Source organism: Lepus europaeus, chromosome 14, assembly GCF_033115175.1.
Source record: "Lepus europaeus isolate LE1 chromosome 14, mLepTim1.pri, whole genome shotgun sequence".
Classification (NCBI taxonomy): Eukaryota; Metazoa; Chordata; class Mammalia; order Lagomorpha; family Leporidae; genus Lepus; species Lepus europaeus.
Genome location: NC_084840.1, coordinates 76,675,269 through 76,700,497, shown reverse-complemented (window position 1 = coordinate 76,700,497; position 25,229 = coordinate 76,675,269). Strand labels below are relative to the sequence as shown.

At 40.3% G+C, this 25,229-nt stretch overlaps 1 protein-coding gene across 1 annotated transcript in view; it reads left to right on the top strand.

Annotated features, from left to right (window-relative positions):
* Positions 1 to 14,623: 14,623 nt before the first annotated feature.
* LOC133773465 (F-box DNA helicase 1-like) overlaps positions 14,624 to 25,229 on the top strand; it is a gene marked incomplete at its 3' end in the record, with an annotated part of 31,567 nt that continues 20,961 nt past the window's right edge. Inside the window, 4 exon segments of the mRNA XM_062210802.1 lie at positions 14,624 to 14,699; positions 15,193 to 15,244; positions 24,358 to 24,450; positions 24,786 to 24,880. Coding sequence (XP_062066786.1) covers positions 14,624 to 14,699; positions 15,193 to 15,244; positions 24,358 to 24,450; positions 24,786 to 24,880 — 316 coding nt within the window.

The window sequence follows — 25,229 nt, the reverse complement described above, 5'->3', positions numbered from 1 at the left end:
AGAATACTATACAGCAGTAAGAAACAATGAAACCCAGTCATTTGCAACAAGATGGAGGGATCTGGAAAGCATCATGCTGAGTGAATTAAGCCAGTCCCAAAGAGACAAATATCATTTGTTTTCCCTGATCGGCGACAACTGAGCACCAAAGGGGAAACCTGTTAAGTGAAATGGACACTATAAGAAACAATGACCTGATCAGCTTTTGTCCTGACTCTAGATGTACAATGTAATACTTTATCCTTTTTAGTATTTGTTGTTGTTGTTGTTGTTGTTCTAGTACTAGTGGTTGAACTCTGTAATTAACACACAATTATTCTTAGGTGTTTAAATTTTAACTGAAAAGTGATCCCTGTTAAATTTCAGAGTGGAAAAAGAGAGGGAGGATATGTACAATTTGGAACATGCACAATCAGACTTGCCCCAAATGATGGAGTTAGAAATGTGCCAGGGGATTCCAATACAATCCCATCAAGGTGGCATGTACCAATGCCATCTCACTAGTCCAAGTGATCAATTTCAGTTCACAATCGATGGCTCTGATAGGTCGAAGAGTCATAGGGATCACACAAACAAGACAAGTGTCTGCTAATACTAACTGATAGAATCAAAAAGAGAGAGAAAGATCCAATATGGGAAGTGGGATACACAGCAGACTTATAGAATGGCAGACGTCCTAAACAACACTCTGGCCTCAGAATCAGCCCTTAAGGCATTCGGATCTGGCTGAAGAGCCCATGAGAGTATTGTAGGCATGGAAAGCCAAGATACCATGGAAAAGAAAAAAAAAAAGAAGAAGACCTAAATGAAAGATCTCTGCGAGTGAGATCCCAGTGGAAAGAATGGGGCCATCAAAGAAGGAGGTACCTTTCTTGAAGGGAGGAGAGAACTTCCACTTTGACTATGATCCTATCAGAATAAGATCAAAGTCAGCGAACTCTAAAGGCTTCCATAGCCCTGGCAACTCATGACTAGAGCCTAGGGAGATTACTGACGCCATGAACAGGAGTGTCAAATTGTTAAGTCAGCAACAGGAGTCACTGTGTACTTACATCCCATGTGGGATCTGTCCCTAATGTGTTGTCCAATGTGCAGTGATGCTATAACTAGTACTGAAACAGTAATTTTTACACTTTGTGTTTCTGCGTGGGTACAAACTGATGTGTTCTTTACTAATTATATACTGAATTGATCTTCTGTATATAAAGATAATTGGAAATGAAAAAAAAACCTGGTGTTAATTGGAAATGGCATAGAAAATTAATTAATTTTTAAAAAAATATTATGTAGGATCTCTGCCTTTAATGTGCTGTACACTCTTATTTAATGCTATAACTAGTACTCCAACAGTATTTTTTTTCACTTTGTGTTGCTATATGGGGGCAAACTGTTGAAATCGTTACCTAATATATACTAAACTGATCTTCTGTATATAAAGAGAATTGAAAATGAATCATGATGTGATTGGAAGGGGAGAGGGAGCGGGAAAGGGGAGGGTTGTGGGTGGGAGGAAAATTTTGGGAGGAGGAAGCCATTGTAACCCATAAGCTGTACTTTGGAAATTTATATTCATTAAATAAAAGTTTAATAAAAAAAAAAGAGGCCGGCGCCGCGGCTCACTAGGCTAATCCTCCGCCTTGCGGCGCCGGCACAACGGGTTCTAGTCCCGGTCGGGGCACCGATCCTGTCCCGGTTGCCCCTCTTCCAGGCCAGCTCTCTGCTGTGGCTAGGGAGTGCAGTGGAGGATGGCCCAAGTCCTTGGGCCCTGCACCCCATGGGAGACCAGGAGAAGCACCTGGCTCCTGCCATCGGAACAGCGCGGTGCACCGGCCGCAGCGCGCTACCGCGGCGGCCATTGGAGGGTGAACCAACGGCAAAAGGAAGACCTTTCTCTCTGTCTCTCTCTCTCACTGTCCACTCTGCCTGTCAAAAAAATAAATAAATAAAATAAAATAAAATAAAATGAAAAAAAAGAAATGCAAATGAAGTGACATTCCTGTGGTCCAATAAAATGAGTGCTGTGTTCCAGGTAATGGGCACTTTTGAACCATGTACTAACAGCGTTTGTGGATTTTATTTCTGTTTTAGTTCCAAGAAGCAAAAAGTCAATACAAAGAATTGATACAAAATGCTCAAAAGTTATAAGATGATCTCACAAGCGAATCACTGAGTACCATGCAAAATAACTTGAGTCTCTGTATAGCACATCTACTTTATATGATGAAAATGATATCAATTGTGGTCGCAAACTGGCCTGTGTAAGGTAAGAGGAAATTTTTGGCTTTAAGCTACCAGCTCTGGCCATTGCAGCCATTTGGGGAATAAACCAGGGAATGGAAGATCTCTCTCTCTCTCTCTCTGCCTCTGCCTCTCTGTAACTCTGCCTTTCAAATAAATAAATTGATCTTAAAAAAACCAAGCAGTCAAAATTGAACAGATTGAGGAATAACTGTTCAGTAAGTTAATCTTCCAATTTCAGTCACAATGAAAGGACTAGGGGAGACTGAATGATATTTCAGATATGAAATATTCCACTGCTATATATATGTACTATACTCAAATGGATACCACTTGCGACTAGGTATGCAAATTCTCTTAGCTTTATAGAAGAAACTGACTCATTTGATTAAAGTAATTATTTTAATAAGGTTTTTATTTGAATAGTGTAATAAATCTAAAAAGCAGTATTTTGTCTATCCCTTCATAGACTGATGGGCATTAGGGTTCTTTCCACCTTTTGACTATTTTGTATAATGCTGTGAGATTTATAGACAGCAATCATTCAGAGTCCCTGCTACTGTTTATATCTTTTTTAAAAGATTCATTTATTTACTTGAAAGTCAGAGTTGCACAGAGAGAGAAGGAGCAGCAAAGAGAGAAAGAGAGAGAGAGAGAGAGGTCTTCCATCCACTGGTTCATTCCCAAATTGACCACAAGGGCCGGAGCTGTGCCGATCTGAAGCCAGGAGCCAGGAGCTTCCTCCGGGTCTCTCATGTGGGTGCAGAGGCCCAAGTACTTGGGCCATCTTCTACTGCTTTTCAAGGCCACAGCAGAGAGCTGGATTGGAAGTGGAGTAGCTGGGTTTTGAACCAGCACCCATATGGGATGCCAGCACTGCAGACAGTGGCTTTACCCACTACACTACAGCACTAGCCCCTGTATCTTTTTAAATACTAAAAAGGCAGAATGACAATTTTATCTGCAATTCTGAATTTCTTTTGTGATCTAAACCCTTAAGTGGAATTTTAAGAATGAATTAATTTTGATGTTGTAAATTGCATCCCTTATCAGGAATAGATACTAGGTCATTTTTCCTTAAAGCACATGTCTTCCTCGTTGCATTTTAAATAAAATGAGAAATCAATGAAAATGCAGAAATGGTTATTCAAACAGGGCCTTACAGAGTAACACAATGATCATGGCACTTCAGATTCTGAAACTATTTTTCCCATTAGGCTGTGTTCATCAGCTCTTAAAAACTAACTCCAATCCCAGAAGAGATTGTTTTGTAATCCAGGATATCAGTTTATTGATGTATAGTGAATACAATTTACCAAGACATACAGGATCATCCTGTCATTCAGGTTTTCCTTTAATAGTAATTAAGATAACAAGATTGCTGTACTTACTAATATAAAACAGTGGGATAGCTCCCTCTTACTAGATTACTTTCTTTTTTAATATTTCAACAGTTATATTTATTTATTTGAAAGGCAGAACTACAAAGTGAGGAGATCTCTCTCTCAAACACATGCACACAGAGAGGGGGGGGAGAGGGAGAGAGAGAGAGAGAGAGAGGAATATCTTCCGTCCTGTGATGACAAAAGCCATGGCTGGGCCAGGCCAAAGCCAGGTGCAGGGACTACATCTGGGTTCCCATCTGGGTTGCAAGGCCCCAGTTACTTGGACTGTAATCCAGGGCCTTCCTAGGTGCATTATCAGGGAGCTAATTCAGAAGCTGAGCATCCAGGATTCAGACCAGCAGTCTGATATGACATACCAGTATTGCAAGCAGCAGCTCAGTGCACTGAATCACAATGATAGCCCCTACTAATCAGCTTAAGTCACAATAGCAAGGCTTTGGTTGTAGTAAGCAGATATACCTGCCTGAGGATCTGGAATATTTGTGTTGACTGGCCTTTCTCAGTGAAAGATCATTTTTCTAAATCAAATGAATTAATCCCACCTTACTAGCATATTCCTTATATATATATGCATATATATGAATATTTTTAAATGCACATGTATATGAAGTGTGTTGTCTTGAAGTCTTCTGTGGATGAGAATGCCAAGAGATATCACCTAAGTGTCATACAGAAATGCTAAGGAATTATACATCCCCAAATTTGTAGCACTACCCAATAGGTATTGACTTGTTAAAAAATAATGAGGGATTTCCTATAAATCCCCATAGAAATCAGAAGAATGTCATACAATTATTATCCATTGAGAGTCTACATTATGAATCAAACTAATAAAGAACTTTCAACTAACACAATACAATTTAATAAAATTTACAAAAAGTTATTTCTTATCTACAGTGATGATACACAACCTACATACACTTAGTTCATGTTTTCAGGATAAATTATACAAGAATTTCATTGTACCCTTCTGTAAAATGCAGTGTTTTGTCCATTTAAACTTTATTTGAAAAATTAGGTATTTTTCCCTTTAAATTAAAATGATGAAAATGTTAAATGTATTAAATATATATTCTTATATATTCATATATATTACATATATATTTTAAAATAGAAAAGTAGGAAAATTACCCAAATACTGCCACTGGATTTTATAAAGCCTGCTTATAGAGATATAAAGAGGCTTTAAGAAGTCATGGGGAATATGTACTATGAAAAACTATGCATTGATTTCAAAATTACACAAAAATTAATGTATCTCTATGGTTCATGTTCACAGAAACTTTAGAGTACTCCTGTATGTTTCACATACCATGAATTTCACCCATTTAAACTAACAAAATTCAGTGTTCCCTAGTATATTCACAGAGTCGTATAACCATTACCACAATCAACTTTATTTTATCACACTGAAAAAAAACCCTTTAGCACTTATCATTACCCCTTAAGTCCCTCTGTCTTCCCTTGACATTGGAAACCGGTGATCTGTTTTCTCTCTAAGGCATTTCCTGCTCTAGACATTTTCTACAGAGAGAATCTTATATTATGTTACCCGTTATTACTAGCTTCTTTCACTTACCATAACATTTTCAGGGTTCATTAATGTCATAGCACTTATCAGTACTTTTTTTTTTCTTTTTTGACAGGCAGAGTGGATAGTGAGAGAGAGAGACAGAGAGAAAGGTCTTCCTTTTTGCCATTGGTTCACCCTCCAATGGCCGTTGCGGCCGGTGCATCACGCTGATCTGAAGCCAGGAGCCAGGTGCTTCTCCTGGTCTCCCACGCGGGTGCAGGGCCCAAGCACTTGGGCCATCCTCCACTGCCTTCCCGGGCCATAGCAGAGAGCTGGCCTGGAAGAGGGGCAACCGGGATAGAATCCGGCGCCCCAACTGGGACTAGAACCCGGTGTGCCAGCGCCGCAAGGCGGAGGATTAGCCTGTTAAGCCACGGCGCCGGCCAGTACTTCATTTTTAACATTAAATAGTGTATATATATATATAGATATAGATATAGATATATGTATACACACACACACATTAGAATGATATTTTATTGTCTGAATTATCTATTCATTAATTGTTGAAAATTGTGATTTATTCTCACTGTTTATTAGTATCAATAATGCTGCTATAAATGATTGTTTCCAAGTTGTGTGAACATAAAGTTTTTCTTTCCTATCATTATATTTTGGTAAATCCTGGTTAGTTGGCCCTATTCCCCCATCTCTTCACCTTTGCTCATACTGTTCTATCTTTTAGCTTCTATTCTATTTTGTACTACCTCCTAAATCTCCCTTTTCTGACCCAAGTTTTCATCTAACAGTTTTGTCAACCAGAATTCCTTTTTTTTTTAAAGATTTATTTATTTGCAAGACAGAGTTACAGAGAGAGGTAGAGACACAGAGAGAGGTCTTCCATCCTTTGGTTCACTCCCCAGAAAGCTGCAATTGCTAGAGTTGAGCCAATCTGAAGCCAGGAGCCAGGAGCTTCTTCCAGATCTCCCACATGGGTTCAGGGACCCAAGCACTTGGGCTATCCTCTACTGCTTTCCCAGGCCATAGCAGAGAGCTGGATTGGAAGAGGAGCAGCCAAGACTAGAACTGGTGCCCATATGTGATGCTGGTGCTTCAGGCCAGGGCTTGAACCTGCTGCACCACAGTGCCGGCCACTAGAATTCCTTCTTTGATTGTTCCCATCCTCCACACTGGAGAAATGGACATAGCATTTCTGATTACCTCATTTTATGCAAAAATATTATAACTGTACTGAATGTCTTTCATTTTATATTATTATGACATGAAATTATGAAATATCGTTTCATATTTCATAGCTAACTAAGGGTTGTAACTAACTATATTGTCCAATCAGATAAGTAATATTTGCCTGCCAATTCAAGAAACTGGCCCTGGGAAATGTAGCTGAAGGTGCAGAGTAACACAGCCATCCCTGGTCAGCATTATCAGAAGCATGAATTTATTATAACAGAATATAAACCAGCTGAATATAAACCAGCATAGACTCCAGGCTGAGTAGGCTTCAACATGATTAGTGAAATACTGGAATGTTTTAAAATGTAATTTGTCTCTTTCAGCCCCTGCACAAATAACATTTTGTAACATCCTTATTGGTTGTGCATCTAACATCCTGCTATAAAAATGTCCTCATGGTAGAGTCAACCCATGAAGCACGTTTCTCAAGGAACTGAATTTTTATCTGTTATAAAATATTTTATCAGACAAGCAAATGGCTTCAGCAATTTATTATTTATTCCTGACTTGCCATTAGGAAGACCTGCCATTGTCACATCTTCATCCCAAATTCCCTTTTGCAGTAACTGAAAGCCCCACACTATCCTCATTCAGAATGATGTTGGTTGTTTGGATTCCTGTCTATTACCATCCTCATTCAGTGAGGATTAAACTTCCTCCTCATCCTCAAACTTTACCCTTATTATTCTGATTCAGCACTGTCATCAGGACCATATTTTTCAATAAAAATATAAATGATGGAAAAAGTCTATAATTATAAAGTAGAATAAGGCATTGACTTCTTCCCACATTTCCTGATTCCTGCATCAGACTATCTTTTCTAGGCCCCAGCATTCTAACTGTACCCCTGTCCTTTGATCACTCTTGCTTACTTAGAAACAAAGCTACATGTTTACCCCAAGAACAGGAAATATTATTATAAAAGGCCTTTTTCTACTCTATTCTATTTCCCCTGACTACTCTTTAACCTATACCAAGGAGTCATTTCCCTGATTGGTGGTGCCTATTCATTACCCAGTGGGGAGGGGCATGTAGGTGTCATAATGAGTGTTGCCTTGGGCTTGTATGTGATATAAAAACTGTAGTGGACCTGGACATATGCCTGTTACTCATTTTTACTTGAGGAGCACCAAGAAGCCTCTTCTGAAAAAATGACAGATAAGCCACATATAATTTTTGCATTTTATCGCCATCTTCCCCCTTATTCTTTACCGCAGCCTCACCCCCATTCTAGCCCTCCATCCAAATCTTACCAGCATCCTTGTCCTCCCCCTGAGCTTCAGACTCCTGCTGGTCTTCCAGCCACATCTCACCATCGCTCTGCTCTCCAACACTGGCGTCACCCTCCTCCTGGTCCTCTACAGCATCCTGGTCATTCACACCATCATCCTCCTCCTTCCAGTTCTTTACATCACCGCCAAATTCCTTCTGCTCATCAACCTCAACCTCTCCTTCCTCCTCATTCTCCACTTCAGCCACCCCCTCCAAGGCATCCATTCCACCTTCACCATCATCCTGGACCTCCACCCCAGCCTCATCGTCTTGGTCCTCCATTGCAGCCTTGCCCTCCTCCACAACCTCCACCTCAGCCTCTCCCTCCTCCTGGCTCACTACCTAAGCTTAGCCCTACCATTTTTTCACACAGGCCGCAGCCTCCTTATGATCCTAAACAACAGACTTGTTCACCTTCAGTTTTTTCAAACCAGCCTCACCCTCCTTCTCATCCACCAACCCGGCTTAACTTTCCCTGTGGCCATGCTCACCGGCATCATCTCCTTTCTCTTCTCCCGCATAAGCCTCACCCTCCCTCTAGTCCTCCACCCAAGCACAACCACCTCTTCTAGCCCTCTTTAACAGAATGGTCCTCCATCTCCTACCTTACACAGGTCTTATCCTCCTTTTGGTCCCCCACTCTGATATCAATAACTTTCTGGTCCCCCACAATGGCCTCACCCTCCTACTGGCTCTCCACTGAATCTCACCCTCCTGGTCATCTTCCACCTTGCTCTAACTCTCCTTATCCTCCATCCCAGCTTCACTCAAGTCCTCCTCCCCCACCTCACACTCCTGACCCTTCTCTTGAACCTCAACCTCCTCATGGTTCTATGGCCACAGCCTGACCTTTGTTCTGGTCTTTCAGCTCAATTTCACCCTCCCAGACCTGCACCTCAGCTTCAATCCCTTTCTGGCCCTTGACCCCAACTCAGTCTGTTCCTGATCCTCTAGCCAAGCCTCACACTCCCCCAGTTCCTCCATACTAGCCTCAAGACCTCATTCTAGTACTACATCCTTCACTCCCAGTTTTAATGTGCCACAGTAAACTCACCCTACTTCTGATCGCCCATACTAGCTTCAATCTCTGTCCGGCATTCCAGCCTTATTAACTCTTTCTGTTCTTTCAACCCAGCATCAGCCTCCTTCTTACTTTCCACACCAGTCTTAAACCTCTTCTCATTTTGTATTCTGGTCACTCTCTCATTATCATGTATCCTGGCCTTACCCACATTTGAAACTCTATTCCTTGGCCTTATGCTCTTTGACCTCCAAACAATCCTCATATTCCTTCTGACACTCCACCACAGATTCACCTTCCTTGTCTTCCATGTTACTTTACCTCTTTTGATTCCTCAGCACTGACCTCAGTCTCTTCATTGTCCTACACACTAGCATCAAAGTCCTATGACCCTCCACCTTAGCCTTACCCTCCTTTTGGTCTACCATATCAGTCTCTTGCTTCTTGTTCTGCACCCCAATCTTACCCTCTGATCCTCTACAATGATCCCGTCAATCTATAGACCTGCATCCTAACCTTATCCCCTCAGCTGGTCCTTCACTCCAGCCTTCCTCTACCCCTGGTCTTCAACATGAACCGCACCTTCCCTCTCTCCTCCAGCCTGATCTCATCCTTCTCCTTTTTCTCCATTACAACCTTACCCTTATTCTAGCTCTGCACCTGAGCATCACCCAGTCTATCTTCCACAATGAACTTATCCTCACTTAGGTTCTATACCCAAGCCTCCCTGGGGGCCTATATCATTGCCTCCCACTGCTTGCACTCATCTTGGCCTCACCTTCCTTCTGAGCCACTGTATTAGATTCTTTAAGACCCTGCAGCCCCTCCTACAACACAGCTGCATTCTCTGAGCTTGTACACAGGCCTTAACATTAATATGGACCATTTTCTGACCCCTGTCCCTTGTCCTCCACCCTAACTTCACCTTCATTCCTCCACCCTTTTGGCTCTATCATTTTAATATATAACCCACCTTCCACCCCATTCTCCTTTCTTTGTAAACCATGAGGCAAACCCACAATGCAATCAGCATATTTCATATTTTTCTGCCCTAACTTTCTCCCATTTCTCAACTGATTAAACTCTTTCCTACTACTTGACGTTAATTAAATCCATACCCAGTTCTTCCTCTGTTCATACCAGACCATCACCTTCCTTGCTTTGTGTGTTATCCTATCTTTTCCTCATCTTCCTCTTATCTTATCCCCAACTCCTTCTAACAACCCTACTAATGGTCTCCTATACTCCAACCTACCCCTACCCAACTGTAAACGAGTCACCCTTCCATACCTCATTGCTCACAAATCTAATACTGAGGGTAGTTTCCCTTCTTAATGTGGCAGTTCTGATAAAGCTCACATTTGAAAGGACGGTTTTCCCAGCAGCCTGACTTGGTGGGTATAGGCAATGTGTGTAATGACAAGTCAGTTCATAGCCTAAAATGTCACTTGATTCATTACATGATCCTTTTCCTGGAGCAGATCCTAGTCAAGTGACTACTGTCTGTATTTTCCTTAGTCCAGTTTTCACCCTGTTCACATGCCACAGTAACTTTAACAATTACCTTTTCTTCAGATGGGCTGTTGGATCTTCTCCTTCCTGATAAAAAAGTTGCATCAACCTTTAGCTTTGTAGCTGGCTTTATGTTGGAAAACAGTCTGTAACCACAGGGCAGGCTTCAGAACCAGTGAGGGAAAAGGAGGCAATCAGGGAGGGGAAAACATCTACTGTGTTTTTGGAGCATAAAACTGTGTATCTGCCATAGTTTAAAGTGAGTACAAAAAAATGATGAGCCCTGAGAACCACACAGAGGGCACAAGGACCCTGATGTAGATAGGTGGGGACTCGGTTTCTTTTTGGTGTCGTTTTTGTTATATTGGGTTGTGATTTTTTATAGTTGTTGATTTGACCTGATTGTACTTAAACTCCATTTGTCTTGATCCAAAACCATGCCAAAGGGTTTCTGTCTGTAAGAAGACAGCAGGACCTCCATTGTATTCTCAGCACTCTGAAGGTTGAATGTGTCAACTAGTTTGACCCTAGAATATGAGAGATAAGACAGTACAAGGATAAGATGTGTGCTCATCCTCCTTTTTGATAGCATCATTTGAACTACCAATATTTTGGGATTCCAACAAATATTTTTTGAGTCTTCTCAAGCTGATCATACTTTATAAAGTAATGGAAAAATAGCCAAACTGTGTTGGAAAATATATGCTATTCTATATACAATCTCTTTTCTCTGAAGATGTTTCTGTTACTGCCTTTCAGCAACTTAGGTTTTCATATGGGTTTATTTGTGTACATCCTCCTTGGTTTATAAGGACCTCTTTGACTCTATGTTTCATAATTTACACCACATGTTAAAATAACTAAAGCATTTATTTAAAAACATTTGTATTCATCCACTCCTCTGTTTCTCACCTCAGTAACTTGTGTGTCAAGACTTGTGTTTATACTGAGGCTTTTGTGCATTTTTCTTGACTTATTCTCCCAGTTTCAACCTGTGTAATTTCTATTGAAATATATTCAAATTCACTTCCTGATCCTTTGTACTTCATTTTCCAGCCCAATTCCATGAAACATTTCATATGTAATTTTACCTTTAGGGCCCTCATTGTGTTGTTTTATATCTAGGGCCTCTCACATGGTGTCCTTATTTTCCTTTCAGATGTGGATAATAACTGTCTTAAAGGTTTTGAATTTAACTTCATAATTCTAATGACTTCTATTTCTGTTTTATTGATTTTTTTCTCCTAGTCATAGTACCACTTTCCAACTTGTTCACTTGTCTAAATTTTTAATAATTTTAAATAATGTCTTCCATTGTGAATTTTTGGGTGTTGAATGACTCCTTTTGTTTTGCTTTAAAATGTATTCAGATTTTTTTCTGGAGGGAAGTTGGGCCTCTTATTGGTACTATAAACAGAGACTTTGCTATGTAAGTCTAGAGGAGCCTTTAACTCCAAAGTTATATTAGTTTTGTTAAGTTATCAATAGGGGAGATTGTACATCTTGGCTTCAACATGAATCTCCACATTACAGAACTCATCTTCTGAGCTGCAGCAACTGGTGCCCAAAGGGAGAGCTGGCAACCCACACTGATGATGACTGACCAAAAGTGGCCGGAGACCATGCCCAAGTGTGCCTCTAGCATATATTTCAACAGTGGTGGCATGGGACTGACTTAGAGGTAGCTGGTTTAGGGAGGTAGCTTTATGTACAAGAATATGTTCACCAAGGAGGCAGAGCAGCAGATAAATCAACTGAATAGGTACAACCAGCTGTCTGAGTCCTGCATCAAGAGTGTCAGCAAGAGAAACCTTCAGAAACCATAACAAGAAAAAACAGCATGCAGGATTGGTGATGTCCAGTCACTGGCTGTGAGATATACATGGGTGATTTCATCATCTCATAGAAATGTTTAGCACTAGGGGCAAATCACCAGATATAAATTGTTTGTTTATGATATATTGTGTTGACTAAGGAAAGACTGCCGGTGAGACAGCTACATTGCCTCAGATTAATTACTGGGAATGGATCACCATTTTCCCAGGGAAATCAAGAGAACAGACAGGTGATAAAAGTTTATGACTTCTAGGATAAATTTTGAAGAAAATGCAAATATTTGGAAAAATCATATGATCTTTTGAGCTTTTTATCAAAGCCTTGGTGGATGGACATCTCTCTTTTTTGTATTTATTAGAGCTTCTCACCAGCTACAGATACACTGGATCATATCAGAACTCTTAGAGTGCCTAAAATAGTGTCCCATGAAGATCTATTGCATGAGTTGCTGTGGTCAGATACAGATCACCATGGCTGGTGGGGTTTATCTGAACAAGTTGCTGACGGCACCCTTGGGCAAGATAATTCAAAAGCACTCTGAGTCATGCCAATGACCTCATATTGGTATCTAACTTTTAACAGCTAGTGATGCAGGGATTTAACTCTGACAAGAACTTGGCAGCAATTTTGAGTGCTTCAATCGATTGTGTTAACTAAATTGCACTCATGGAATCTGCTCATGCTCCAAAATAGTCCTTCTGAGACTTCAACACAGCATCTTGTAGAGGGAAGCCATATCTTCCTGTTGTACCCCAAGACTGTTTCCTGCCATGAAATTGTATACATATGCATTTCCATGACCCATACACTTGCCTTATGGAAGTGGGAAAAGCAACAGTAACTCCAAGGTGTCACTGATGGTAAATATACAAAAACTTTTTTGGTGAATTCTGTTACCTGCTCTAAGTGTTAGGGATTATAAATTGCTAATTGGAAGGTGAGAAATACTCAAAATTAGAAGAAAAAAAAACAGAAGCAGATGAGAACACAATTTTGAAAGTTGAAATAAAAAATTCAACAACATTATTAGGAAGTGCTGAAATTAGCTGATATCAAACTGAAAAAAATGACTTGGTGGTGGTCTAAAGCCAGTTGATTCTGTAACAGTCTGTGAGTTATTTCATGAACAATTGGCTGGAGATCAAAATGAAATTTCAAGATTTTACAAGATGCCACATGAGAAATTTAAGAAATTGGAAGAGAGCAATTCAACCTTTCTGGGAAAAAAGCTCCTGTGAAAGTAAGAAAATTGGATTATTTCCTGGCCAATGATCAGTGACAACAGTTGGGGGCTCCTGACATTTGAGATGAACACTGATTTGAACCAGTGATTTAGAGAGCCTGTGAAGGTAAAGGAGTAGAACATCTAAATCTACCCGAACAATGAAGATCAACAGCAAGGTCTCTGTCACTATTGGTCATTGAAATGACTTTGATATTTACAAATATACATTATATAATATAGTCATTAACTCAGCATGTATATAAACCAGTCTTGTAGCAGAAATTTATTAATATGGGAGCATCTTTATTATTAACAATCAGATTATATTTGGTAAATATTGTTTCAAATTATGAACATGCTTAAGGATCTAACATGACAATTTCCTTAATATATTTCACAAATTTCATGGGCTTCAGATAAGCAGCAACCATGACAACAAAAAAAATGTCCTTATTGATAACTCAAGGAAAATGTGAAACAGTAAAATCTGCTTACATTTAGCCAGAGAAGCCATGCTGTCTGCTATGAAGAGAGACTAAAGTATCTACCAGATGAGGAAACTGTAGAGACCAATTCTTGCTGCCCACCAGACTGGGTTCTCCGATAATTGAACCCACATGCTGAGATTAAGTACAAAATAGCTAATGAAAGCAAAACTATCATGCTGTTGCCATCATCTAAGAAAGTGAGGAAAAATAAAACTAGCTTTCACGTGCACCAAAAGATGTGCCACATAAAAATGCAGAGCCTTTTGTCATCACACAGCTGTGGCCACTTTAGAAGGAAAATTTTGTTTCTTGCTTAAGAAACATTGTTGGTGAAGAAGGCAGTTTCTGCTGGGGTAGAGGAAGCAGGGACTTCTGGATGTGAGAAGTGATACTGCTGACTGGGCATTACTGTCTCATACTCTTGAAGTCCTTCTCCAACTGCTTTTTGCCAGTGTGATCCTGCCATTTCATGCAGTGTTCGATGATGTCCTTCTGTGTTTTATGACAATTATTACCTAAGACTCGTTTTTACTCATTGCTGATACACTAAGCAATGATAGTTTGAACACCTGTCTTTGAAGGCTTTCCATGTAGCCAATGATGCCTAAAACCACCAGGAGTTCTGGCTCTAGTTTGGACACCCTCCTTCTTATTTACCTTGTATTCATGATGGAGGTCCAGTTGTGTAGGAACGCTGTGGCCAAGAAACTTGACTGGATCCAGGAACAGCAGCTGGAACAACAAGTTTGTGAACCAAATATTTGGTCAAGATGAGATGACTGATTTCAGGAAGTTGAACAAGCTCAAAAGCCAAAGAAGCATCTATCCTCTGGGTTATTTGTCCACTACAGTGAGTTGATGGAAGAGTGTCAGACTGAAAACCTGTGTGGTACAAACCAAGAAGCCCCTGCTAAACCACCTCAGCTCCTTGCTGGTACAGAACACGTGGTATGCTCTGGAGAAGGCTGACCTCAGGATCATCAACACAATCTCCACGCTTGGCCATGACAATTTTCAGACTGAGAAGGAGACAGTCACACTTAAGGAAGACAGAATTGCAAAGGAAGAGCTTAATTTGAGGCACAGATTATACATCTGGTGTTATCACAATGGATGCTATTTTCCATTGTAAAAAAGAAGGTAGAAAATATTTTCTAGTGTAACATTGTTTGTAATTACATTTGCCTTCTCTGAGAGACTAAAGATGGCAAGATGGGTATATTAACACTTTGTGAAGACAGTTTAACTTTCAGTTAGCTACAGATTTTCTCAATATGTCCATAGATAAAGAGAGCAGCAAACAATCATTGGAGCTTCATGAACATTTTGAAAAGTAAGTACCAGACCTCCCTCCTACTTGTGAGTTTATAAATCATTCTGTTTCAGGGATAGTTTGTAATCATATTCTGTGACTTGCCTGCATTCAGGTTATTCTTCTTTGAGCTCACCCCATGTGTCCTTTGGTGCCATCAGGACCCGGTAAGTTGTTTTAAACAGAACTGCTTCTCTCCTCCTCTAAGAGGGTATGACTGCACCAGAGCACTGCAGTGTTTTCATAAAAAGTGCATGAACTAAGGACTTAGAAAGTCATATTTTAATTGCCCTAATGGGCAATGAATGGTGCTGTTTATTAAAAATGGCAACTGATAAATTTGTAGAATTCTGGGTAAAGAATAAATTTCATTGCCATGAAATTACTCTCTCTGATATATCCTTCACATTTCTCAGGATATATTTGTGTGCCTTATGATCCAAGTTTTGAATTTCCACAAAGAGAAACAAGTATTCTCTAGTATGTCTGGTCATAACTCACTTATTTTGTAATTTTTATTAGTGTAAAGGTCAGATTTCATGTATTTCATAGATACAATTTTGTCCCAAAACTGTGTGAGTACTTGGACTGTTCTACTCAACATTCCAGTCACTTTTACTCAGCCAGATTGAGCTTCACCCCGTACACACCCCTAGAGTAAGCAGACAAAGATTCAAAGGGACTCTGTACACAATTCTTCTTTCTCCCTCTCCATTTCTCTGTCTCCTTCCCTCCATGCTTTCCTCTCTCCTGCTTGTCTCTCTTTTTCCATATCTATGTATCTTTTTTCTAGTATATTTATCTAATTTCTCAGCTGCATCATTCTCCTTTTCTTGATCTGTGTCTCCTCCATACAGAAATATTTTCATGATCACCTAGGCTTCCCCCTCCACTCACATTTCAGAAAGTGCTTCTAGGGCTTCTAGGGACAAATTTGGGGAAATTGAGGCTCAGCTTATTTTCCTTCTGTCAGGAATCACAGTTCAGTGCTGACTGTGACACAGTGGGGGGGAAAATAGCTATTTTGTATTTTTCCAGTTGCTTTCAGTGGCAAAGGAAGTCTAGTAACAGACACTCCTTCTTGAATGAAAGTAAAATCCTGTTTTATTTTTATCCTATAGTTGCCTGATCTGTCTCTTTATCCAAATATGATTTTACTTCTATACCACGTAAAATTGGACTGCACTACATAATAGGGGGTCTACTTGTAATATTAGCAGAAGTACATTATAAACCCAAATAATTTCCATTTTTAATCAGTACTGTTTTAAAAGTTCTTTCCCAATTGCTCTGCTGCATTCAGTTTGTTTCCTGCTGCTACAAAGTAGTCTCACCAGCATACAATGTATATCTCAATTATTAAGATATTTTATGTGTTACAAGATTAATTTTCTTTGCAATGATTTCGTACATTCTTAGATGAACTAAATTATGTTGTGTTCTCTTTCTAATTTGAATGATATCTAAAACTGCATTGTATTTTCTAATTGATTTTCCTATTTACAGGGTCACTGTGTATGACTGTGTATGACTGAATTGTCTGATATTAAGATGGCTACACCTGCTCTTTTTTCATTTCTGTTGGCATGGTATATCTTTTTCCAGCCTTTCACTTTCAGTCTGTATGCATCTTTGTTGGAAAGATGTGTTTCTTTTAAGCAGCAAATAGAAGGGTTTTGTTCGATAGCCCAATCAGCCAATCTGTGCCTCTTAACTGGAGAGTTGAGGCCATTAACGTTCAGTGTGACTATTGATAAGTAGAAACTTTGCCCTGCCATTTGCCAAAGATATGTTCTAATATATGCTTTGAGCTTCCTGTGATCTTTTGCTGTGAGGTTTCCTTCCTTTATCTTCTTTCATGCTGATGGTCATGTTTCTGTGTTTCTGTGTGTAACACATCTTTAAGCATCTTCTGCACGGCTGGAAGAGTGGTGATAAATTCTTTCAATTTCTGTTTGCTGTGAAAGGTCTTTATTTCACCTTCATTCACAAATGAGAGCTTTTCAGGATATAATATTCTGGGATGGCAGTTTTTCTCTCTAAGTACCTGGGCTATGTCTTGCCATTCCCTCCTAGCCTGTAGGGTTTCTGATGAGAAGTCTGCTGTGAGTCTAATTGTAGGTCCTCTGAGAGTAATCTGATGTTTCTATCTTGCACATTTTAGAATCTTTTCTTTATGTTTCACTGTGGTGAGTTTGATTACTATGTGTCGTGGTAAGGATCTCTTTTGGTCATGGTTACTAGGGTTTCTATGAGTTTCCTGTACTAGGATGTCTCTGTCCTTCTCCAAACCCAGGAAGTTCTCTGCAAGTATCTCACTAAAAAGGCATTCTAATCCTTTCTCCCTCTCCATGCCTTCAGAAACTCCTAGAACCCGAATGTTGGGTTTTTTAATAGTATCTTGTAGATTCCCAATAATATTTTTAAGCTTTCTAATTTCCTCTTCTTTTCTTTGGTTTGACTGTATACTTTCCTATGCTCTGTCTTCTAAGTCCAATATTCTCTCTTCTGTTTCACTGACTCTGTTTTTAAGGCTCTCTAATGTGTTTGTCCTTTGATCTATTGAATTCTTCATTTCATTTTGATTTCACTTCACTATCACACTTTCCTGTTCTACTACTTTCTGCATTTCATTTTGATTCCTCCTTAAGATTTCTTTTTCTCGAAGGAGTTTTTCTATCCTGTCCAGTAAGAAATTCTGTACCTCAAGCATTTGGTTTTGAAAGCTTTTAATTGTTCTTATCATAAATTTTTTGAAATCTGTATCTTGCATTTCTTCCATCTCATCATCTTCATAATCTGGCTTGGGGTGTCTTGTTCATTTGGGGGTGTCATAATGTCTTCCTTGTTCTTGTTTCCTTAAGTTTTTGCGTTTGTTGCTTGGCATTATAGAGATATTCTTGGATTCTACTTCCCTTGCTGTGGTGTTTTTTCTTGTTATACTATGACTGTATTAAGTGGACTGTCTGCTTTTGATGGAGCCTTAGGGGCTTGAGAAGGGTATGGCCTGAGAGCTCTGTTTGGTTCCTCAGGGTTGAGGGTGTGCCAAAGGTGACACTCCCAGGTTAGGCGTGGTACATCTCTCTTTCTTTCTTTCTTTTTTTGATTCAAAAGGGAAGTAATTCCACACAGCTGAGCGGAATTGGAGGTAGTTAGCAAGCAAATGATATACCCACAGGAGCCAGCGATTGGAAGCTCTTTCCCAAGGACCACACAGGGAATCTCTGCTGCCCTCAGTGTGGGCTCAAATTCTCCTGCAGCCTCCCACTGGGTTACCAAGGTTACTGAATTGTAGCATCTCTGGAGAGTACTCATGTGAATTCCGTGAGTTCTCTCTCCCACCGTCTCTTTTTTCACAGTCTCAGTTCATTAGCACCACACATTCATTAGATTCTAATCTCCTGTTATTTCACTCCCCCCCGCCAGAGTCAGGTTTTTCTGCTAGGCTGAGGGTGGGTGCAGACCTGAGGTTGCCCCGCTCATGACATATGTCCAAAATGGTGCCTTCTCTTTGTCTTGCTCGCCTTTGAGAGGTGAGCGGAGAGAGAGAAACTCGTATCCGTATCAGTCACTTTTTTTTCCTCTCTCTTCTAGATAGCCTGGTGAACTTTTCCCCACAGGGTTTCAAGCCTCATTCCCTCTAGTCTCCTCTTTCTGCTTGCCCACCGGTGTCTCACACTATTGAGGTTTGGCTCACCTCGCGTTCCAGCGCTGGTGTGTTGATTCTGCCGCTGGTGTCCCGAACCGTGGGCTCCCACGATCTCCACGCAGGTCCACTGTGAATCACTAGTTCCGGAAGAGTTTCCTCTGCTGTTTCTTCCCCTGCTCTTCCTTGAACCTTCATTATCTCCACTTTTATTAAACTGTCTCTCCCTGGACTATCAGTGTGCTCCTTTCCTATTCTGCCACCTTGCTGTACTCCTCCCAGGTTTTGTTTTTCAATCCATTCAGCCAGTCTGTGCCTTTTAACTGGAGAGTTGAGGCCATTTACATTCAATGTGACTTTGCCTTGCGATTTTTCCAAAGATATTTCCAATATATGCTTTGAACTTCCTGTGATCTCTTACTGAGAGATTTTCTTCCTTTACCTTCTTTTGAATTGATGGCCTTATTTCTGTGTTTCTGTGTGTAACACATCTTTAAGGATCGTTTGCAGGGCTGGACGAGTGGTGACAAATTCTTTCAATTTCTGTTTGCTATGAAAGGTCTTTATTTCACCTTCATTCACAAATGAGAGCTTTGCAGGATATAATATTCTAGGATGGCAGTTTTTTTCTCTTAGTACCTGGGCTATATCTCACCATTCCCTCCTAGCCTGTAGGGTTTCTGATGAGAAGTCTGCTGTGGGGCCAGCGCCACGGCTCAATGGGCTAATCCTCCACCTGCAGCACCAGCACACCGGGTTCAAGTCCTGGTCAGGGCACCATATTCTGTCCCAGTTGCCCCTCTTCCAGGCCAGCTCTCTGCTGTGGCCAGGGAGTGCAGTTGAGGATGGTCCATGTGCTTGGGCCCTGCACCCCATGGGAAACCAGGAGAAGCACCTGGCTCCTGGCTTCGGATCAGCGTGGTGCACTGGCCACAGCATGCTGGCCACAGCAGCCATTGGAGGGTGAACCAACAGCAAAGGAAGACCTTTCTCTCTGTCTCTCTCACTTTCTACTCTGCCTGTCAAAAAAAAAAAGAAGTCTGCTGTGAGTCTAATTGGAGATCCTCTGAGAGTAATCTGACGTTTCTCTTTTGCAGATTTTAGAATCTTTTCTTTATGTTTCACTGCGGTGAGTTTGATTACAAAGTGTCGTGGTGGGAATCTCCTTTGGTCATGTTTATTGGGGGTTCTATGTACTTCCTGTACTTGGATGTCTCTTTCCTTCCCTAAACCTGGGAATTTTTCTGCTAGTATCTCATTAAAAAGGGCCTTCTTATCCTTTCTCTCTCTCCATGCATTCAGGAACTCCTAGAACCCGAATGTTGAGTTTCTTATTAGTATCCTGTAGATTCCCAACAGAGTTTTTTTAGATTTCTAATATCCTCTTGTCTTTGGTTTAACCGTATACTTTCCTGTGCTCTGTCTTCTATGTCCAATATTCTCTCTTCTATCTCACTGACTCTGTTTTTAAGGCTCTCAAATGTGTTTGTCATTTGTTCTATTGAATTCTTCATTTCATTTTGATTTCTCTTCAATATCTCAATTTCATGTTCCACTAAATTCCTCATTTCATTTTGATTCCTCCTTAATTTCAATTTGATTCCTCCATTTTCATGAGATTTTCTGTCCTGTCCTCTATGGATTTCTGTAGTTCATGCATTTGTTTTTGATAACTTCTAAATGTTCTTATCATACATTTTTTGAAATCCGTATCTTGCATTTCTTTTATCTCATCATCTTCATAACCTTGTATTGGAGTGTCATGTTCATTTGGGAGCGTCATGATGTCTTCCTTGTTCTTGTTTCCTTGGTTTCTGCATTTGCTATTTGGCATGTGGAGGTAGTCTTTGGTTTCTTCTTCTCCTTTTTTCTTGCTGTGGTGGCTTTTCTAGATTAAGTGGACTGTCTACTTTTGGTGAATCTCTAGAGGCTTGTGTTAGGTGTGGCCAGAGAGCTCTATTCAGTTCTTCAGGGTTAAGGGTGTGCCAAAGGAGACACACCCAGTTTTGGCATAGTAAATATATATATATATATATATATATATATATATATCCCTATCTATCTATCTATCTTTATTCTGAAGGGAAGTAATTATGCTCAGCTGAGCTCTTCTCCTCGATGGCACCATAGATAGCAAGTTGAGCTGGCACGCCACAATGCTGCCCACCCCCCTTCTGTTTGTGAGCATAGTAAAGGCACTTGCAAGGAATGCTCTCCAATTTTCTCATTAGGAACTCCAGTTTTAGCTCATTTACTCTTCTTTCTTCCCTCCATCCAGCTCTCACAGTTGTCCCCTCCTTTAAAATAGTTATCTCTGGGTCTGTGCTCCGCTTTCTTCTCCTTAAGGAGGGTCTTTATGCATTACCTGCCCCTGCTTTATCAGCACTAGTATTGACAGTTACAACTTTTTTCATGGTCAGAAGTAAAGTCAAACCAGGCATTCCCTCTACTCTGTTCGTTTTGAAACTCTTATCCGAGGGCTATTCTTCCAAATATCTCTGAAGGGAAAGCTTAGCCCACCGCTACTCAGAGTCTGGTTCGAATCCCCTCTGTTCTTTGGACCCATTACTGCCAATGCCCACCCTGAGAAAAAGCAGATAAGAACTCAAATCTTTCCCAACTGTGTGGGAGACTGAGTTCTGGGGCCTGGTTTCAGTCTAGCTGAGCTCTGGCTATCTGTGTCTCTATATCACACTTTCTGCTTTTGAGATGGAATGGAAACAATCAAAATTAAGAAGCCAAAGTATGTTCAAAACTGTTTTCAGAATCTTAGGGAAGTGATAGTGTCATATCATGTGAAAATTAATTTGCTGTGCTATCTGTATTATGAGTCAACCGTTCTTTATTCATAAGGACACAAATATACATAATATTTACTCGACTAAAGGGTAAATAGAGGAAAGAGCAAAGGAGGTTCTAGGTTCTATTTCAGGCAAAATAAATAGCTCTTTAACTTCTCTTCAGAGGTTAGGTCCACTATTTCAAACACTTGAGTTATTTTCGCTTCCTTTCCTTAATTGTGAAATGTGTGGAAATCTATCGCACTGTATTGCAAGTGGTCTCCTCTGGAGTATTCCCACTCAAGTTTTCAAAATTAAAGGTATCCTGGGGACTGTGTTGTGGCACAGTGGGTTAGACCACCACTTGATGTGCTGGTATCCCATAGTGGAATGGCCACTTGAGTCCCAGCGTCATGTCCGTGTGCCTAGCGAGGTAGAAGATGATGGTCCAAGTGCTTATGCCCCTACATTGTGTGGGGAACCAAGATGAAGTTTCTGGCTTTGGCTTGGCCAACCCCTGATGTTGGCAGTCATTTGTGGGAGGAAATCAGTGAATTGAGAGTGAATTGCTTTCAATCTACTATCAACAAAATAAATGAAAAAATGCTCATTGATATTGTGGTATGAAATCAGTATATCTTTTTATTCTTACAATTCTCTCAGAAATGCTAAGTGACATGCCCTAGCAAAAGTACAGACATGTTACATTGCCGTGTAGTGATGTGCATCCTTCCGTGCTCCAGCTTCATGCCTGCCTCTTTGTCCACTTTCCAGATTGCCTTGCTGCTTCTTGCAATATAAAATATGGAAAGAAAAAACAAAAACCAAGTGTTGTCATTTTTTATGCATCATCTACCCCACCTCTTCCCTCCTTAATTAGCATTAGTATTGACTGCTACAATTTTTTTTCTTTATTTCATTGTCCTTTTCCCTAGTTAGGAACATGGTCAGAAATAAAGTGAAACATTTTAGTCCCTCTATTCTGTTTGTTTTAAAACTCTTATCTAATGGCTGTTCCTCTAAATGTCTCTAAAGGGAAAGGTTAATCCACTGCTACACAGAGTCTCATCAGCATTGGCTCCTGTGGAAAACTTGCTAGAATTACAATAGCCAGAATCTAATATATTGGAATGCAATTTCAGTGAGGGCCTCTGTTATTCTTGATGTTTGAGAAGCTCCTGTCTTTACTGAGTTTGCTTCCATATTTCTATTCCTTAAAGTTGCAATTTTGGAATCTGGCCCCATGTTCCTCCTGGCAACATCCCCAGAGTTGAATCAGCATCAGAAGCCTTTTGGGAAGTACAAAGACATCAAAACATGAGAGGCAGAGAGAGAGAGGGAAAGAGGGACAACATTCATACATTCACTGGTTTATTCTATAATACCACCAATCACCAGGCATGGGCTATAAAATACTAATAGACAGAAATTCAATCCTAGTCTCTGATGCAATTCAGTGAGCACAAATATATGAGCTTTCAGTTATTGCCTATCAGGGTATATATTAGCTAGAAAACGGAATAGGGCATGGAGCCAATAGACAAGCCCAGGCAATGTGATGTGAGTGCTTGGCATCCCAAATGAGCTCTTAAATAGTATGTGAAATGCTCGTTCCCTAAATATTACCTAAAGATATTAAGCCCAGATCACTGTTTGAGGAAAGGGCTAGCCTTGACAATTCCAATATAATAATGGGTTGATGACCCAAGCACTATCTTCTCAAACTGAAGATGTGGACAGTCCAAATTTCTTTTTTCCTAGTTGCATTAGTGGTACAGTGGCATCAATAACCTCTTTTGAATGAAATAATTGGAATAATTCTTACCTACTTAGATATACTTATTTTTAAACCCAAATTCTTGATTACCTACACCTTTGTTTTGCCACCACATGAAATTGATCATATGAAAGAAACAAAGACAATCAGTAGAACTGTAAAATACAACAGTAAACAACTTAACACACAATTAAGTGTGTGAGCCAAAAGGATGAAAACATGGGACTAATATCCTTACAGGCACACACAGGAGAATTTAAGGATACCATCCTTTATTGTTGGTTGGCCAAGTGCTCAAGTGGTGGGTTATGTTCAACTCTAGGCTTCAGCTGGTAATGCCAGCTTCCTCTACTGCACATCAAGGCAGGCAGGCAATGATGACTCCAGTAGCTATGGCCTGGCCATTCACTGGGAGACCTGAACTGAGATCAAGTACCTGGCTCCCAAGAGTTACAATGTCTAGGGGTGGAGCCACCTATGGCAGTTCTCCTTGTCTGAACTGGCACGTGTGTTTCTGTCCATTTCTGTATCTTTTGCTTTTGTCAGCTGCATATATATCTAAATTAATTTCTTCCCATTTTTTTCTATAATGGTAATGTTTTCTTTTAAGTTTTTGTTGTTTTTGAGAATCAGGGAGAGAGAGAGAGAGAGAAAGAAAGTGAGAGCTAGAGAGGGCAAGTGTGCACTCCTGAGAGCAAATTCCCTTCTGCTGGTTCATTCTCCAAATGCCTACCATGGCACCCAGTTGAGGCCAAAGCCAGAACCAAGAACTCAGTACAGGTCTCCCACGTGGGTAACAGGAACCCAATCACTTGAGCCATCACCAGTATCTCCTGGAGTCTTCATTAGGCATAAGCTTGAGTCAGAAGTCAGAACCTGGTATCAAACTCAGGTACTCTGATGTGGAACGAGGGCCTCTTAACCAAAATCTTAAACACTAAACTAAATGCTTGCCCCAAATGGTGGTATTTTGTTTTTAGAAATGGTAAGGAGTTTAAATATATCTGAAGAAAAATAAGGTACAGATTGTGACTTGAATTTGAAACTCTCTGTATCTGCTTTTTTTTTTTCTATTAGGATCCACTACAACATTTTCTATTGCCTATATCTTCAGGAAAATTCCTGTGCTTAGACCACAAGAGGTAAAGAGGAGCCATCTGTTTTGCCAGGGTATGTATATTTAAAAGTGCAGGTATGCATTTTGTCTCTTGCCCATACTCAGCTAGTGGAGCTGTTTTGTTTTACTGTAATTGTATTGATGTGTAATTGATATTATGGAAAATTCATCCATTTTAAGATTATATAGTACCGAATGATTTTTAGTAAAATTTCCTGAGTTGTGCAACTACCATCATAATCTAGTTTTAGAGCATTTTTATCCTCTTAAGTGGAGGGTTTTTGGGGGCTACTTTCATTAATCCAAGTTTGTTTGGTTTTTGGGCAGTTCCTCCTCCCGGCTTTTCATTTACGTTTTCTTTTCTACTTTTTTTTTCTCATGATTATAGCAAGAAAACAACCATCCAGCTTACACATGAACAACAACTGATTCTGAATCATAAGATGGAACCTCTCCAGGTGGTAAAAATCATGGCCTTTGCAGGTAAGGCCATCAGGTTCCTGGAATGCAGCATCAAGTTCATGATGCTAGCGTTTTGCCTTTTATCACTATGTCCCCTTCCTGCTTCCAACCCCAGCATCATTTTTTTCTTTTCTTTTCTTTTCTTTTTTTTTAAGATATTTATTTGAAAGAGCTACAGAGAGAGATTGATCTCCCCCATCTGCTGGTTTACTGCATAGATGGCCACAACAGCTAGGGAAGGGCCAGGCTGAAGCAGGGAGCTAGGAGCTTCCTCTAGGTCTCCCACATGAGTGCAGGGGCCCAACCACTTGGACCATTCTCTGCTGCTTTCTCAGGCGTGCTAGCAGGTAGCTGGATCAGAAGTGGAGCA